At 40.6% G+C, this 18,280-nt stretch overlaps 1 protein-coding gene across 1 annotated transcript in view; it reads right to left on the minus strand.

The window, feature by feature from the left end:
* VDR (vitamin D (1,25- dihydroxyvitamin D3) receptor) overlaps window positions 1–8,420 on the minus strand; it is a 64,586-nt gene extending 56,166 nt beyond the window's left edge. Inside the window, exon 1 of the mRNA XM_018564538.1 lies at window positions 8,271–8,420. Within this exon, the coding sequence (XP_018420040.1) occupies window positions 8,271–8,419 (149 nt within the window). The 5' untranslated portion in view covers window position 8,420. The remainder of the gene's footprint in view (window positions 1–8,270) is intronic.
* Window positions 8,421–18,280: the final 9,860 nt, after the last annotated feature.

Here is an 18,280-nt window from a genome sequence, read left to right on the forward strand (position 1 = left end):
TATATATTTATGTATTAGAGATGCGCCGAAATTGAATTTTGAGGCCAAAACCAAAAATAACAAATTTGTCGGGCCAAAACCAAAAATAACTTTTTTCCCCAACCTTTTAAAACATTTTTAAACTATTTAATTTTACTTTAATTTACTGTTGGGGGCTTCTGGGTAATATTGAGGGTCTAAACAGACCTCTGATATTTCCCTTTTAAAACAGAAAAAGAGATTGAGGACACAGAGTCTGCAGCCCCTGTTATGAATGAACAGGAAGCCTCTATACTGAGTGTTCCTACATTGTGGATATAGTATCAGTTACTATGTCCACAATCATGAATGAACAGGAAGTGATATAGATCACTTCCCATTCATTCATAGCTGGGACATAGTAAGCACACTATGTCCAGTTATTTACAAACATTCAGTGATCAGCTGATCAGTGTGTGTGTGTGTGTGTGTGCTACTCTCCATCCTGAAACCGGCTGTCAGAGAAGGCTGAGTGGGCGAGGAGAGGCCCGCCTTCTGTGACAGATCACATCGCTCTCCTCCAATCTCCTCCAAGAGCCTGCTACAATGTAAAAGATTTTGTCATATAGAAAGTTGCAAATTGCAAGATGTTATTATATTAGAGATTACTGAGAAGTTGGGAGAGATTGTTAAAAAGTCATAAAAAAACACCAAAGCCTACTTCCATATTACAAGTGTCAGATAGAGGACGATGCTATGTTATCTTTTACTTTACATAATACCAGGGAAACGTCCCTTGAACCTGCTTACAGTGGGTCACGGCACCATCATTTTGAAATAAAGCCCAAGTCGTATAACCTATCTTGCCCTCATACTCACTTTACCTTAAGGATAATGAACCAGCTGCAGGACTTTACAATGCAAAAACAAAAAGGTTTTTTTTTAATGCATGGTCCACTTTATGAGAGCCATTTTACAATATACATTGGCGCCCTGGTTTTACGAACTTAATTCGTTCCATGATTCTGGTCACGAACCGAATTAAACTGTAGTCAGACCGCGATGTCAACTAGAGGAAGCCACGACCATGTGTCAGAGCAGGGAAGATGGCTGCGGTTGTGTTCGTCACCTGATGCGCAGTTCGCGAACGGAAGCAAAATTTTGCCGAACTTCCTGTACGCGAAACGAATTGTTTGCAAACAGAAGCGTTCGTGAACCGAGGTACCACTGTACTACTTTGTATTGTGGAACAGAAACCAGAAACTGTCTAAACAGTTCTACTCGATTACAGGCAAAACATTGTTAATTATAAGGTGAACCATGAGACTTCTGAAAAGGAACTTGAACATAGCACATGACAATGCACCATAAAAAAAGAATTCTTGTATGAAGTTGTAAGCTATTATCAATAAATATTTCTCATTACGGATTGCCCTTAATAATGAATAAATGCACCCACATTGAAACCCAGTGCTTTCACCAAACCATCCTTCACTGCGTGTACAGAAACCACACACAGTCATTTTCAGTAAACAAAGTCAAGCCGAGACTAGGATTTCTATAAATAACAGATGTCACTTAGAAACAACCTTTTGGATGAAATGTGTATCCACCCAGAATTTCCAGGTAAACAGTATTTACTATGCAGGTTGCACGGAAGCAAAAGGGAGGGTGCAGTGTGTCTTTAGAGGACACAGAGTCTGCAGCCCCTGTTATGAATGAACAGGAAGCCTCTATACTGAGTGTTCCTACATTGTGGATATAGTATCAGTTACTATGTCCACAATCATGAATGAACAGGAAGTGATATAGATCACTTCCCATTCATTCATAGCTGGGACATAGTAAGCACACTATGTCCAGTTATTTACAAACATTCAGTGATCAGCTGATCAGTGTGTGTGTGTGTGTGTGTGCTACTCTCCATCCTGAAACCGGCTGTCAGAGAAGGCTGAGTGGGCGAGGAGAGGCCCGCCTTCTGTGACAGATCACATCGCTCTCCTCCAATCTCCTCCAAGAGCCTGCTACAATGTAAAAGATTTTGTCATATAGAAAGTTGCAAATTGCAAGATGTTATTATATTAGAGATTACTGAGAAGTTGGGAGAGATTGTTAAAAAGTCATAAAAAAACACCAAAGCCTACTTCCATATTACAAGTGTCAGATAGAGGACGATGCTATGTTATCTTTTACTTTACATAATACCAGGGAAACGTCCCTTGAACCTGCTTACAGTGGGTCACGGCACCATCATTTTGAAATAAAGCCCAAGTCGTATAACCTATCTTGCCCTCATACTCACTTTACCTTAAGGATAATGAACCAGCTGCAGGACTTTACAATGCAAAAACAAAAAGGTTTTTTTTTAATGCATGGTCCACTTTATGAGAGCCATTTTACAATATACATTGGCGCCCTGGTTTTACGAACTTAATTCGTTCCATGATTCTGGTCACGAACCGAATTAAACTGTAGTCAGACCGCGATGTCAACTAGAGGAAGCCACGACCATGTGTCAGAGCAGGGAAGATGGCTGCGGTTGTGTTCGTCACCTGATGCGCAGTTCGCGAACGGAAGCAAAATTTTGCCGAACTTCCTGTACGCGAAACGAATTGTTTGCAAACAGAAGCGTTCGTGAACCGAGGTACCACTGTACTACTTTGTATTGTGGAACAGAAACCAGAAACTGTCTAAACAGTTCTACTCGATTACAGGCAAAACATTGTTAATTATAAGGTGAACCATGAGACTTCTGAAAAGGAACTTGAACATAGCACATGACAATGCACCATAAAAAAAGAATTCTTGTATGAAGTTGTAAGCTATTATCAATAAATATTTCTCATTACGGATTGCCCTTAATAATGAATAAATGCACCCACATTGAAACCCAGTGCTTTCACCAAACCATCCTTCACTGCGTGTACAGAAACCACACACAGTCATTTTCAGTAAACAAAGTCAAGCCGAGACTAGGATTTCTATAAATAACAGATGTCACTTAGAAACAACCTTTTGGATGAAATGTGTATCCACCCAGAATTTCCAGGTAAACAGTATTTACTATGCAGGTTGCACGGAAGCAAAAGGGAGGGTGCAGTGTGTCTTTTCCATGGCTATTAGTTTAATGTGGAAATGCATTAAACCTAAAAGTCAGTTAACAATTAAGCACTATAATCATTAGGTCGTGGTTGTAGCTGATAAAGACTTCCAGCGATTTATAGTTACTGTTTAGGTGCCAGGTTTCCACAACTTGCATGAAAACAAGGCAGTTCTGCATAAATAGGCACATAATAGCAATTCTGCTAAACTCACAAAGAAAACATGTGAGTATTGTCACTGACTTGAAGACCACACGTGGCTCTCAGCCTACTCTATTGTGGTGCTCATTGCTCAGTACCCGTCTCTCTGCAATATACACTTTTCTTGCTGTATTATAACGTTTTTAAAAGCAAGGAAATCAGCAGATGTTGCTTAGATTATCACAGGTATGTTAAACAATGTAATTACTGTTAATTATGTTTTTAGGTCCTATTTTCTTACATACAGTCTAGGTGGACTTTTGTCTTGTGAGGGTTGTAAAGTACTTAAAAAAACGTACGATCTGCCCAGGCAGGCCGATCGTAGTTGCGATGACTGCAATGAGGGGCGGGCTTCCGATGACTGCAAACGATAATCGTGCAGTGTATGGAAGGCGTGCAACCGTTTATATTGTACGGTCGCACATCTTCCGTTCACACCTGTTTTGTAGCGCTTTTTCTGCCCCAAAAAACGCTCATAAAAGTCCCATTCATTTCTATGGCCATGTTCACATCTGAGTGTTGTCACTTGTAGCAAAATGCCACTGGAAAAAAGTATACCAGTTTCTATTTGGCAAATTAAGCGCTTCTTGGCCCCATAGACTTCAATGGAAACAGTAAAAAAGTATGTCTGTGCTTTTGCGAGTTTTTGCACGCATTTTACGCACGTTAGTCCATTTACATCAATGTGTCACAATCTTCTTGCAAAAACCCATGGAATGCATAAAATGTGCAAAAAAGTGCAGCAAAAACACACATAGAAACAAGCAAAAATGCTGTCACCTAGGTGTGAATGTTACATAGTTACATAGTATTTGAGGTTGAATAAAGACATTAGTCCATCAAGTCCAACCTATTAGGATCTCATTCTAGGAGTACCCGTACCCCTGTATATTACGGTCCCTTAAGAAATCGTCCAAAAGTTTCTTGAACAATTCCACATTAGTATCCCGGTTTCTGTCAACCACTGGGGTATATTTTGAGTTAAACTGGGAGTTTTATCATGTGTGTCAAACCCGTTTCCCTCCCGAGTGTATACTGAGGAGAAAAAAGCGTTCAGCGCCTCGGCCCTCTCCTTGTCGTTTGTGACTAGCTTCCCGCTTCCATCCTTTATTGGGCCTATCTGCTCCTTTCTCACCTTTTTACTGTTAATATATTGGTAAAATTTTTTGGGGTTCTTTTTACTATCTGCGGCGATATGCTTTTCACACTCGGTTTTAGCTGCCCGGAATGTGGCCTTATAAGATAGCAAACAGGCCAAAAAAACAAGTTTATGGGCATTTGTAAACTGTTATTAAAATATAGTTTTCATTAAAAATTCAAAAAGTTGCATGAAGGAAATGTGGCCACATCTTGCATTCCTTTTCTGCAAGCTTACTCTCCCTTACCTTCTGACTACCTCCTTAGCCTATCTACAGCAAGAGAAGCAAACAAAAATGAAGGGGGAAAAATGTGCTGTAGAGACAAGCACATGTATGACACTCTGGAATGCCAACCACAATCTAAGTCTTCCTGAGATGTTGAATGCTCACCTTTTTGAAGATTCTGTTTAAGGAGAGAGTTTCTAATAAATACCTTAACATTAAAACTTATCCTGAGAGAAACATGGGGGCTGCCACAGCTGACCTTTTGCTGAAAATACTAGTTCCCTGCCTCTTATGCTGACCCACTGGTTTCAATATGTGTTGAAGCCACTAACCTTAAACAATGAAACATAATCTCGGAATAAAGTCAGAAGTCTCTATATGTATACTTGTATGGGTAAATGACTTACAGCCAGGTCTTCAACATTTGCAGAACTAGAAGTATACAATGGCATCCTCTGCCATTCTTTTAAAAATTAAGGTGGCCATAGACTTAAAGGGCCACTGTACTTTCCCTTAATTTACCCATCTCTCGTAAATTAATCTACACTACCATGCACACCCCAGCTTCTTGCTTGCCTCTGTAGCAGAGCTGTGTCCTGTGCAAAGTTTACTTATTCTTGGGAGGAATCCTCCCCTACACTGGCCAAGGCCTCATAAACTTGTATGGAGCCGTACCAGGAGGCAGGTCCAGCCATTTGAATAATCACCTTGTGTGATGCAAACCTGTCACACACCTGGGTAATTCAAACTGAACGTATGTTAAAAACAAATGCATAAGAAAGGTAACCTTCAGTAGAAAAAAAGCAGTAAAAAAATCAAACTAAACAGTTGATTGTGGCTTGTTGAGATTATATGCAAATTTCAAAGTATCCCATCAAAGTCAAGTTTAGCCCCACCCCTGCTACCTGCTGAGTCTACCAATTCTTTTTTTAATATGATGGGTAGGCTCACTGACCAACAGAGAGTTTTGAAAAGCTGCAGGGGGTGGAACCATTTGCAACATTCACAAAAACTTGAGATTTCTACATTATTTCTATACTCTGGATCTACTTTCTGACATGTAACTTTACTGGAGGTAATCTCTGCTTTTGCATTTTTCGATCACGTGCTCATGCTTAATTGCTATGTTTGTGCAGGTTTACTTGCTACTGTACACCCTCCCTCATCAGAGCTTGTAGACAAGCCTCCTACCTGTAGAGCAGACACCTCCGAGTGCTTCTATGCATTTTTAAAGGAGAACTATGAGGTGAGTGATTTACACTCATCCTCATAGTTAGAGCCGACCTGTGACAATGATTGATGATCAGGAAGTGAGCGGACACATACTGTCGCTCGCTCACTTCTCGATCATCTTCCTGCAGAGAGCAGTGACTGTCACTCACCGCTTCCCGCAGGGATTCCCCCCTTCCCGCTCTGATCCTCCAGCGTTGACTGGAGGGATTGATGGCTCTACCTCTAGATAGGCAGAGCTATCCTGTCCATCAGCCAGCTGGGTGGATCTCGACAGTATTGTCGGGATCTGTCCCAGCTGCGGCTCTCTCAGTGTATAGCGGGCAATAGCCCCGCTATATACTGAGCTTTGGTCCACGGGAGGAGGTTAGTATATGTCCTCCCGTGACCCTTAAGAACTCCTAGGCCACCTATACTCCAGTAAGCGTAAAGGATGGTCTAACTGGCCAAGAGGGAAACATGGTAGGCATGTTCATGGAACAGACTTAATAAAGAAGTATAAGACGGTGCAGTGGTGGCAAGCCCGCATATGGGCAGTAGAACAAAAGCAGTAAGCAACATGCAGCGAGAAACCACACAATGTCAGCAAATAGGTGGGCAAGAAACCATGTGCACGTGAAAGCTTGCTGAAAGGCCACTTGCTACTGCACATGCATTTTTGTGGGCTAAGTGGTGTCACTGTGGCCCTGCCCAGTTTTCTTCTGCTGTCCCTATTTTGTAACCAAATGCCTTTGTTCCTCATTGCTTCTCTGTTAAACCTATTTTGGTCTGATTTATATAAACCTCTATCAAAATGTATTATTAAATTACAAAAATGCTTACCGTACACTAAATCTCTTGTTGGTCATCTAAACTATTGCATTTGAGATTTTGAAAGGCCAATAAAATGAAAAGTTGTACTGAAAAAATAGTTTTTGTGCGTTTAACCAACCATTTATTTTTCTATTTATTCTTCATGGTCTAAGTAACTGGGGCAAAGCAGGGATGCGTCCTTTGTCTGTATACTTTGTGCTAAATGGACACCCTCTTTCTTATCTCAGAAAGTTGGGCAGTGTGGTATTGTTGTCTGTGATACCAGCTGCAGGAATATGTTGGATTCTCACCACTGTGGGCACTTAATCGACATGCAAATAAGGCCCAATAGTTATAACTATTTACCACTGTATTACACCCATGACATAGGCCTTGTTTACAAGGAGATCAAATGCTACCGCCCCACTCTGTGGTTGATTGCTTTTTAAAGAATGGTTCACAGTCAGTTCACAGACGTTCAAGAGGCGATACTGCCGCCTCCAGAATGCTTGTTTGTTTTTTCGATCCCAAGGGGCATTCTATATTATAATACCCTACAGCATTCACCTGCCAAGTAATTGGCATGCGGGTTTCATTGCGGTCCCGTTGACTGCATTGGTTACGTATGGTAAACACTGTATGCTGTATAGGATTTGGAAAGTATCATGGCAAGGGAATGCATACAAACCCAAGCAGCTGCCATGTTAGAGCCCAATTCCAGCTAAAATTGCTTATTCAGCTGGGCTTAAAATACGAGCATGGCATGAGCTGCCTGCTGGTCTGCATTATTAAAGTGGACCGGGAGTGGCAGGCAAACTGCTAAGATTGTGCAGTATGCCGCTTTGGACAACTTTCCAGCTACCTGTTCTTGATTTAGGTACAATTTATGTTAAGATCAATTGAATATATTGGCACAGCTGACACTGCTACAGAGAGAGTTAGCCACATGCTTTTTTTGCTATGGGGCTCTGTGATTTGTAGTTATGCCCCAGTTGTTAGGGTTTGCACACACTTGCAATCAAAGGCAGATGGTGTTGCTCATACCATGACAAAGTGGTATACCCCCAATCTGCTATGTCTGAAGCCGATTTCTATTCACATCAATGAGTAATATACACTTGGATGGGATGTGGGGGGACAGCAATATGTAGTGCTGGAGTATATGCCTCTAAATTAAAGTACAATTAACCAACGATAACATTAAAAAGTAATTCTGAATGTGCTTCTGTTTTAGCTTTTTAGAAAATACTTTGTTTTACACAATACTTTTGATATGTGCTGCTGACAAATAATCATCAAACTGCCCTCGTACCTGAAATTTGCAATGAAAAGGTAGATGTTATCCATTATTCGTTAGCTATTATGAGTATTATATAAGCTCTGTACTTAAAACACAAATACAAAAGATGCATACAAAAAAATATAATTGCAAATAAATCTAAAAGCAACCATGGCAGCTAAATATTTTCGCCTGTTCTATTCAACAAAAACCTCCATTTATGTAATATCATGTTTTTAATAAGCAACTAAAATATAAAACATTGGAAAAAAAGGCTAATAGAATTTAATTTCATTCCAACTACAAATGGTTTGAGATATTCCAGGCACCCTAACAAAAACCTACCTGAAAAAGCCTTTGCAGCCTTCACACGTCATTGCATTAAAGTGGAATCCAGTTGCTTTGTCTCCACAGACGCCACATATTCGGGGTACATTCTTGTCAAACTCCATGTCAGGATCAGGGATTGATATGCCTGCTGCCATGTAATCCATTACTGAAACAGACAGATGCAATATGTTAGTCAAGAGATAAAAATAAGTAATTGCAGGGATGTACTTGAAAAGAGGACACAACATTATTTTCTAAGATTAAGTCCACAAAAAATAGATTTACAGTATATTTTCCATTACACCCACGTCCACTGTCTTGATCTAAAGCTGGCCAAGATCATGGCAATTTTAACCCCTTCGTGACTGACGACGTACAGTGTACGTCGCCAGCATCGGGGCTGTTTAAACAGACTCCCGGCGACTTTTGCCGCCGGGACTCTGTTTAAACTTGTAGAGCCGACTGTCGGCTTTACAACAGAAGCGATCCTGGAAATAAGGAGTTGCGCTAATATTGCGCAACATAAAAATTTTCAACTACCACCATTTTATTCTATAGGGTCTTGGCATTCAGAAAATATATAATGTTGGGGGGTTTTACGTCATTTTCAGGCCTAAAATGTGGAATATAACATGGGTGCAAAAATGGAAAAAAGGGCCTCAGTCATGAAGGGGTTAAGTCAAATTCAACCACTTTTGAGCCACCAGCAGCTTCTGACTGCAAAAACAGCCAAGTGAATTATTGCAAAGTTCCATCAACAGTGCTACCGACCATTTAAAAGGATCTGAAGTGTAGGTTACCTTGATTTTTTCCCCCCTTTTTCGGACAGCTTCTTGTTTTTGAAATATTGATAAAAGTTTGAAATTGCCTGAAAATTGCCTTGTGTGTGTCAAGTGCTCAGACTGCACTATTCCACCAACACAAATGTACCGGTTGTGCAGGGCAGCAACAATGAAGAATCTGTTGGACGGCACTGGCACACTGGGCAGCAGGGTGCATATGTGGCATATCAACACAAAATGAATACAAATAGCTGTGAGTAAAGGATGGGGTCAAAACTGAAAAAGCCATTTGTGCTGGTGTCACAATCACAAAGTGCATAATTTGTTTTTCCTGCTGGTGAAATGGGACCTGGTTTCATCTCAGGTGGTATACTCTAGTGAAAGAATGAGATGAGGTTCCTGCCATGTGCCCAATCTACCTCCTGCTAAACTACACAGTAGGAAAATAGCACATGAAAGGTTATCAAACCTTGTAATGATCTAGAGAGGGGAGCTAATCACAAAGAATATGGCTGATGGACAACATTTTCAGTGCTGCTTCTGGCATTATTAGGCAGGATCCTTCCCCTACTAGTAATGCTTCAATCAGTTGCTTCTCTCGAGGAAGTTTTTATTAGTATGGCCAGCCTTAAAGCAGTCTTAGGGTTCAATATTGAGTTGGCCCACCCTTTGCAGCTATAACAGCTTCAACTCTTCTGGGAAGGCGTCCACAAGGTTTAGGAGTGTGTCTATGGGAAAGTTTGACCATTCTTCCAGAAGCACATTTGTGAGGTCAGGTACTGAGGTTGGACGAGAAGGCCTGGCTCGCAGTCTCCGCTCTAATTCATCCCAAATGTGTTCTATCGGGTTGAGGTCAGGACTCTGTGCAGGCCAGTCAAGGCCACCCCAGACACGCTCATCCATGTCTTTATACACCTTGCTTTGTGCACTGGTGGGCAGCCATGTTGGAACAGGTAGGGGCCATCCCCAAACTGTTCCCACAAAGTTGGTAGCATGAAATTGTCCTAAATGTCTTGGTATGCTGATGGCTTAAGAGTTCCCTTCACTGGAACTAAGGGCCCAAGCCAAACCCCTGAAAAACAACCCCACACCATAATCCCCCCTCCACCAAACTTTACACTTGGCACAATGCAGTCAGGCAAGTACCGTTCTCCTGGCAACCGCCAAACCCAGACACGTCCATCGGATTGCCAGACAGAGAAGCGTGATTCGTCACTTACGAGAACACATCTCCACTTCTCTAGAGTCCAATGGCGGCGTGCTTTACACCACTGCATCCAACGCTTTGCATTGCACTTGGTGATGTAGGGCTTGGATGCAGCTGCTCGGCTATGAAAACCCATTCCATGCAGCCCTCTATGCACTGTTGTTGTGCAAATCTGAAGGCCTGAGGTCTGTAGCTATTGACTCTGCAAACAGTTGGCGACTTCTGCGCACTTCAGCATGCGCTGACCCCGCTCTGTCATTTTACGTGGCCTACAACTTCGTGGCTGAGTTGCTGTTGTTCCCAGTTGCTTCCAGTTTGTTATAATACCACTAACAGGTGACCGTGGAATATTTATTAGCAAGGAAATATCACGGATGGACTTATTGCACAGGTGGCAACCTATCACGGAACCACGCTTGAGTTCACTGAGCTATTGAGAGCGACCCATTCTTTCACAAATGTTTGTAGAAGCGTCTGCATGCCTAGGTGCTTGATTTTATACACCTGTGGCCACTGAGGTAATAGGAACACCTGAATCTAATGATTTAGAGGGGTGTCCCAATACTTTGGGCAATATAGTGTATATACTGATTTATACCTGGAGTTCAGTTTTAACAATCACGTATACGGGTGCCAAACCCACTCAATCTGTACCATGGTACATACATACTGCCTTGACATCCTTTCATCTCAACAGAGACCACAGGTAGCAATCACACAGATCTCAGCCCTTCGACAAATTTCAACTAGCACAACCTGTGCACAGTTGTGTCCTGCCATGGCATGCATTTGTGAGCTGTGTCTACATAACCATAACCACATCTTTTACCCACAGCCCTGAACAAATGTACTGTTGCATCCGCTGAGTGAATGTAATATAAATTTACTGGGCATCCAGTTGTGTGGGTTTGGTGACCATGTCCATTAGCACTTTAATAGTCAAAAGAATTACTCTGACATTCCCAAGCAAACTATTACAACAGCCGTTAAAAAAAAAAAAAAAAAAAAAATCAAAAACAAGCGTAAAAAAAAAAAAAAAAAAAAAAAAAAAAGCTTAGCCTGCCTCCAACTGTGCAGAAAAATATAAAAAAATGTGCATGAAATAAAAAAATAGGAATTAATATGCAGATGAACATTATTATATATACTAACTGAACACGGTTTTTAAATACAAAGTTTCCACTACATTGGTCCTTTAAGTAGATGAAGAATGATTTGTTCTTACAGATTTTAGAATGTGACCCATCTAGTGATTATAGGAAACAACAGACCGAATATATTATAGGCATGGGGTAAGTGGAAAAATCCAAAGACGGAAGTCATGGAAAGACATACCAGTGGTTTCCTCAACAGGAATTTGCCGAGGTGATTAATTCATTTTCTTAACCCCAGCTGATTCTTTATCTCTTGAAGTTCTTTTGTGACTAAAGCAGGTTTGGTATATGGTCTTCTGGCTTGTGTAAAGATACTAACACATAATATCTCGTGGCATACCACCACATTTTTTACTCTCTTTTACAAATATATAAAAGCTTAAAATAGGAAACCATGAAAGTTGTTTATAAATGTTAAAAACAGATTCTGTACGATTTAAATTATGGCATTGATTTTTTTAAACTGCACCAAGCAGCTTCAGAAATAGGCTGAAATGTTGTAGTGAATATTCCCCTTTTTCTATGGAGCAAAGCTCACTTCTACAGCTGAACAGTACCAGATACCAATGTAGAAATGATGGGTTTCATATACTAAAGGCAAATAGGCTGTTCACCTTGCAAAGTAATTTGCACTCTGCAAGGAATATTTCTTTTAGCTTACGGAGTGTGGTGAAAATTCACTTTGCAAACACCAAATCACATGCAAGGAAAAAAAACCTGTATTCACCAAAACCTCATTCACCAAGCTAAGGGAAAATTCCACTGACAGCTACAGAAATCGCGTGTTTGCAGTGATTGCCTCTAAAGGTTGTGCAACAAAATATTACATTTGGGGTCCAATCATTTTTATTTATTTTACTATTCAAAATATTCTGTTGAATAAAAAATCAAAAGCAAAGTCTGCTTTTTATTGAATATGGAATAAACAAAGATGGATGCCAATTACTTTGGTCAGTTTCTAGTCTTTTTAGAAAAAAAATTATGGGTTCGTCTCTGTTCATGGAAGCGTATGAACATATTAGTCTGCATCTGTAACAATTTATGACAATGTCTAAAGTCCAATGAGTTTTTTTTTACCATAGACTATATAAAGGAGGTAAGATGAAGTCTGACTGGGTCTATTTTATAGTTCCTCATGTCCAGTTTAATTAAACCTATACTAAAGGCAGTAGAAGGGCTGCCAATGAAAACCTCAGTCATTGAATGCCAACTGCTCAATAATTTACGTAACGGATCTAGAGCAAGTATGCTGCTGTCACGGTACTAGGGATGTGAGCCCACAGATGAGCAGGTGACACGGGATCCCCCAGGGCATGGAATCTAAAGGGCCAGCCGGTGTTCTGCCAGTGACCCCCTCACAGGAGTTTGGACTTAGCTGCATGCTGACCCCAGGTCACGACCCCCAGGTTCATCCTGCTCGTGTGGAGAGTATCTGAAGACACAGTGCAGGCACGGATGGATGGAGCAAAAGGAGATCCGGATAACAAGCCAACGTCAGGGCGGGCAGCAGACAAATGTAATCAGGAGAACTAGCCGAGTCAGTACACAGGAGATCAGTCCACAAGCAGTCAGGTTAGGAATAATTGCACGGAAGGGGCTCAGGAACAAGTGCTGCTCAAGCAACCAGAAGCAAGTCTGCACAATATTTAAATAGATAAAGGGCTAGGAGGCAGGACAGGAAGTAGCAGGGAGAAAGGTATAATAACCCTCGGGTGAAGCGGGTGACACCCCTAGCTGCTAACACAGTGCAGCAAGAGGAGAGCACATGTTAGTGGAACCACAAGTACCAGCAGACCCACAGCAGCAAAAGGTAAAAACACATGCAAACAGTAAAGGTGCCCATACACCTTACGAATATGGGCCGATTTTCATATGGGATCGTGTTTTCATCCGATATTCGTACGGTTGATGGGCAGTGTACAACCGCAAATACTGTACATTCGATCGACTTTTGACTAACCAGCAGGCTAGAAAACTTCGGTCGATCGTACGATTTTCACAAGGTTGGTGGCGTTTCCGTACGTCAAAATTCGTACGATCTACACTGCACATGCGAAAATACGTGTGGTCGATTACCGCAATTCGTCCAGGTGCTTTCTTCTAATTACCTCTGATCTAACCTTGCGATCAATCAGGGCGGGATGGGGCCGCCCCGATTAACCCCTTCATGACTGAGGCCCTTTTTTCCATTTTTGCACCCATGTTATATTCCACATTTTAGGCCTGAAAATGACGTAAAAACCCCCCAACATTATATATTTGCTGAATGCCAAGACCCTATAGAATAAAATGGTGGTAGTTGAAAATTTTTATGTTGCGCAATTCGATCGTCGGGCGAAAAGTGTTGTCCGATGATCGCAAGGTGTATGGGCAGACTAAGACACAGATCAGCTCCGCAGCTGATCTGTGACAGCTGCCATTGAAGTCCAAACTCCTGATCTGCATGCCTGCTGCAGACCAATAAGTTAGAATGTACTTCAGTCATTACTCAGCATAATAGCCAAGAATCTCGCATTTTCAGACTGATCAGCAATGACAGCCCCCATATTTCTTGCCCCACCTGTCAAATTCTTCACTCTTAGTAGTTGAAACACAGCTGTACACTGTAAACTAGTCACTGAACGCCTGCTTGAGCCCAGCAAGTAACTCCCACTTCCCTCTACCAGGTTGCCACCTAATTCCCAATAAGCCAAAATCATGCGAGAGCATGGGACATAGACAAGATTATTGAGTACAATAATGGTAGTTTCTCTATAAATAGGCTGAGAGAAGATGCAGAAGTGACAAAAAAAAAATACCTAAAAGTCAATGTTCCCTGAAGTTAAGGAAGAACAAATATTTTCAGGCAACTGTGAGTATACAATAGTAAAAGTATAACCGTTCATGTTTATGAAACTTGATTAGAGATAAAAGTCAAGGCCTGGACTGGCAATCTGGCAGTTGTGTCATTTGCTAGAAGGCTGCATAGTCAGAGTCTTTTTCTACACACTCTGGACTCAGCTTTGTTATTGGTGGTACTATTACATGAACACTACTGCTCCTCTGCATATGGGAAATGTCTGACATGTCCACTGCATTGAATTGGTATGCTTTACATAATGATGCTTTCCTACAACAGTCCTAGTCTAGGTCTAACACCTCTTTTAGACTTACTAGAGGTCTTTGTAGGACTAGAATCACTATTCATAAATGTCTTATTTTGCTGTTGCATGAAAGCATCAGGAAACTGGATAAAATCAGGTTATTCATCCTCGCCGTGGCCTCAAGCGGTATTATCCAAGAGGACAGTTTGCAAAGAAACAAGCAAACCACCACAGTATTGTTTGTTTATGCTTCTTTGCTATTAATCTATATGTTTGAAGACAGCGTAAAATCTACTTTCACAAGACTGTCTTGGGGAACAACCAAAGAATCTTTCTATTCCATAGATCATGTGGTTCTGAATGTATGATGTACTGTAGAACATTGGAAAATTCTATGAACAAGGAACAAATCCAAGCATTGTGTTTATCACTATAGACCTATTTATGGGAATAATCCAGAACTAAATAAAAGACTTTTCACCTAGCGTATTCTCTATAAAGGTTGTGCAGATGAAAATATGATAACAGTTCAAAAACATGCAATCTTCCACTCCACTATCATCCCATGTAGTATAAAGGTGAACTGTAACTTTAATTTTACTAAGACAAGTCTAAAGCTGGCCATAAACTATGCGAATTTGGACCAGTTCTTGTTGAACCAGCTGAAATTCCCACAGTGGGTGACCTATTGGCACTCTTCCACCTAGCATCCCTTGATCAGAAGATCGAAGCCGTCGGATGGAAAATCTTTGGCTGAACGGTGCATGCAGCCAATCAACTGCAAGCACTTTTCGGGTATTACAATAGAGACAGCAGGGGATGTGTCCATCCACACAGTGGAGGAATCTGTGTAAAATAATAGTACAGTGTATGGCCAGTTTTACTCAGTGATTTTAACTCAAGGTACATATAGCTCACCCCACTTTCCTTGCATTTTCCCTCCCTCAGTTATTCCTCTCTTGCATCCATCCCCAGCCTTCATCCCCTGACTACCCATTTCTCCATGGATTCCTCTTACAAATCCACTGGATAACAGCACAGAATCACCTTACTTGGCCACCGGTTCCTGTGCTGGTTTCTAATTTCATAAACCAGCTGCTCTTAGGTGCATGCATAACCAATCAGACCCGTCTCCACTTGTGCCATCTGTCCTATGTCCACTCTTCCCCTGTAACCTACATTCCTGCCTTGACCTGCTTCACATCAATTCTTTCATTCCGCATCTCATGGACTTTTAAAATCTACTGTTCTGTTGCATTTTTCTGCACATCCTATATACTTATATCAACAGCAGTCCCAGTATTTTGTCTTTGCTGATTTACAACCCATTTTCACACTCTTCAATCACTCTCCTCTTCGTTTTGCATTGTGAGCATTCACACAGCTCTATTTCTAGATTTACTATCCAGGTAAACTTCAGTGGTCTCTTCTCTCCGTTAGCCACCCTTTTCAGACCCCACTATCATTTAGCTCCTTACTCACCCCCAGATACATACTCCTAGGTCCCCATTTCCTCCAGTCCACTTTCTCTATTCCCACTCTTCATCACCTGCCTTTCCATTGCCCCGGTGCTATCTCTCTAAGTCCTGACTCCATTAGATCCGGCAGCCAGTGACCTATGATCACTCTTCCTTTTGTCTGTGCATCTAGAAAAAGCACTTCTTTGAGGTCTGAAGTATTATTTAAAAGATGTTTAACCACTTCATGGCCATCATACGTATATAAACAGCGCTGTCCTGAAGTGATAATAACAAGATCACGGCTGTTGCAGTCATGGCTGTCACAAACAAGGGTTCAGATGGCTATAGAGCTGATGGCTATATAGATGGCTTTATAGATGGCTATAATGGCAAAAAATAGCATGCTTTACAAATATTTGATGACTTTAGGGGTATATAATAATGTATAATAAAAATGCAGTAATTAGAACCCCCTCCCCCTAATAATACTCGTTTCTAAAGCCTTTCTGCATATGCAAATAATAAAAGGATAAACAAACCTATCTTGTTAAATAAATGAACACATGTAGAAACTTGAAGTATTACCCTATTGATGTGTGTAAAACAAATGAAATTACAGACACTCCTCAGTATACGATGGCGTTACGTTCCGATAAACCCATCATAAAGCAATTGTATCGCAAACCAAGGAGTTGTATATACTGTACATGAGATAGTCAACACTTTATTATCAAATACACTATTCTTTTGTCCATCTGTAGGTTAATGTAAGTGCTATAGCCAAGTTTAAGGTAGGCTAAACTATGATATATACAGTACGGTATATACACAACCCACGGAGCATCTGTATACAGTATATATATGTTGCTAGCCTATCGTATACGATCGTAAAGTCGAAAATTCTTAACCCGAGGAGCATCTGTACTTTACATAAATAGTTATATCATTTCATGAATGAACGTTTATTTGTTGATCAGTGAATGCAGTTCCATGCTGGGTTAGCATTCTGATTACCCTAGCATAATGAATTCTGCACCGTGTGCTATGTGAAAGGCCTTATGATTGTGTACTCAACTATAACACTTTCCACTATAATGTAGAACACTTGCCAAGTACTCAGACATAAACATTGTTTGTTTGTAGATATCATTTCTGAACATGACCTGTCATTAATCTAAATAAAATACAGATTGGTCGGTTTGGGCAAAGTTATTTTTGAACCAAGACTTCAGGCATGTTCAAATTATAACAATGACTTGTACATGAGTACATTTTTTACATCAAATTGCATCTGGCTTTTCACTTACACTGCATGTGAAATGTCTACATCATTTTTTAAATCTTAATTCCTAAATGTAACCCTTTACTTTAATCTTATCCCTAAATATAAACCTTACTCTGAGCCCATCACTGAACCCAAACTAGCACTAGTACTAATCAGCTGCAAAAATTAATCCACCAATACAAATTTATATAGTAATTACCATATAAAAACAAAAAAAATCTTGTCACCAACAAACAATACATCAAATTACTAGTGCAGAACCTGTACCAAATGCAACTCATTTAACCAAGTACAACCCCAAGATTCTAAAATCTACAAATCGGTTTGCACATCAAACATCCTACAATACAGCGGCTCTCAACCTAAAATCTTCTGTGAATTTACTGTCAAAGGAAAAGAAAAAATGATTTTGCAGTTCTCTGCAATGTAAAATCTTCAGCATGCCCTTGATCTTGATCTTGAATTCTTGATCTGCTCATTAAACACAAGTATTCTCATATTTTTCTTTATTCACTGAGAACACAGGTAGCTCAAAAATAACGTGGAGTGTGTTTTCATATTAACAGATGATGGAAAAATGTATAAATATACAAACTAAATACAAACAAGGTACAAGTGCCGGGTTTAGCCCAGAAGCTAGCTATTGCAAGAGTGCAATGAAAACAGGTCTAACAGTGTGCCCCGTGTGCTGTAATCAGTCATCTATCTACTGAATGTTCACATGGACAGAGTTCCACTCTTTCGGGAGTACTTCCCAGGAACACAGCCTTCTCCACTGAATACAGTGGCCAATTCAAGAACCTTTATTACAGAAAAGGATTGTTAACAATACTGTCTACAAATCTGGTCATATTCTGCCCTAGTTTACATCAATAGTATGTTAATAACAATTTGACACTGTTGTATTTTCAAATCAAGATAACATTTTTATCACTGGCAGCAGAGGTGTGGGGAGGTGTTGCCACAGAGGGTGGTAATAGATATCCAACACAACAGACGCTAAAGATGCCAGTGGTGTTTCTAATTCTGCAATGGATTCAACAGATGTACTAAT

Source organism: Nanorana parkeri, unplaced genomic scaffold, assembly GCF_000935625.1.
Source record: "Nanorana parkeri isolate BGI_ZX_2015 unplaced genomic scaffold, ASM93562v1 scaffold758, whole genome shotgun sequence".
NCBI classification, from domain to species: domain Eukaryota; kingdom Metazoa; phylum Chordata; class Amphibia; order Anura; family Dicroglossidae; genus Nanorana; species Nanorana parkeri.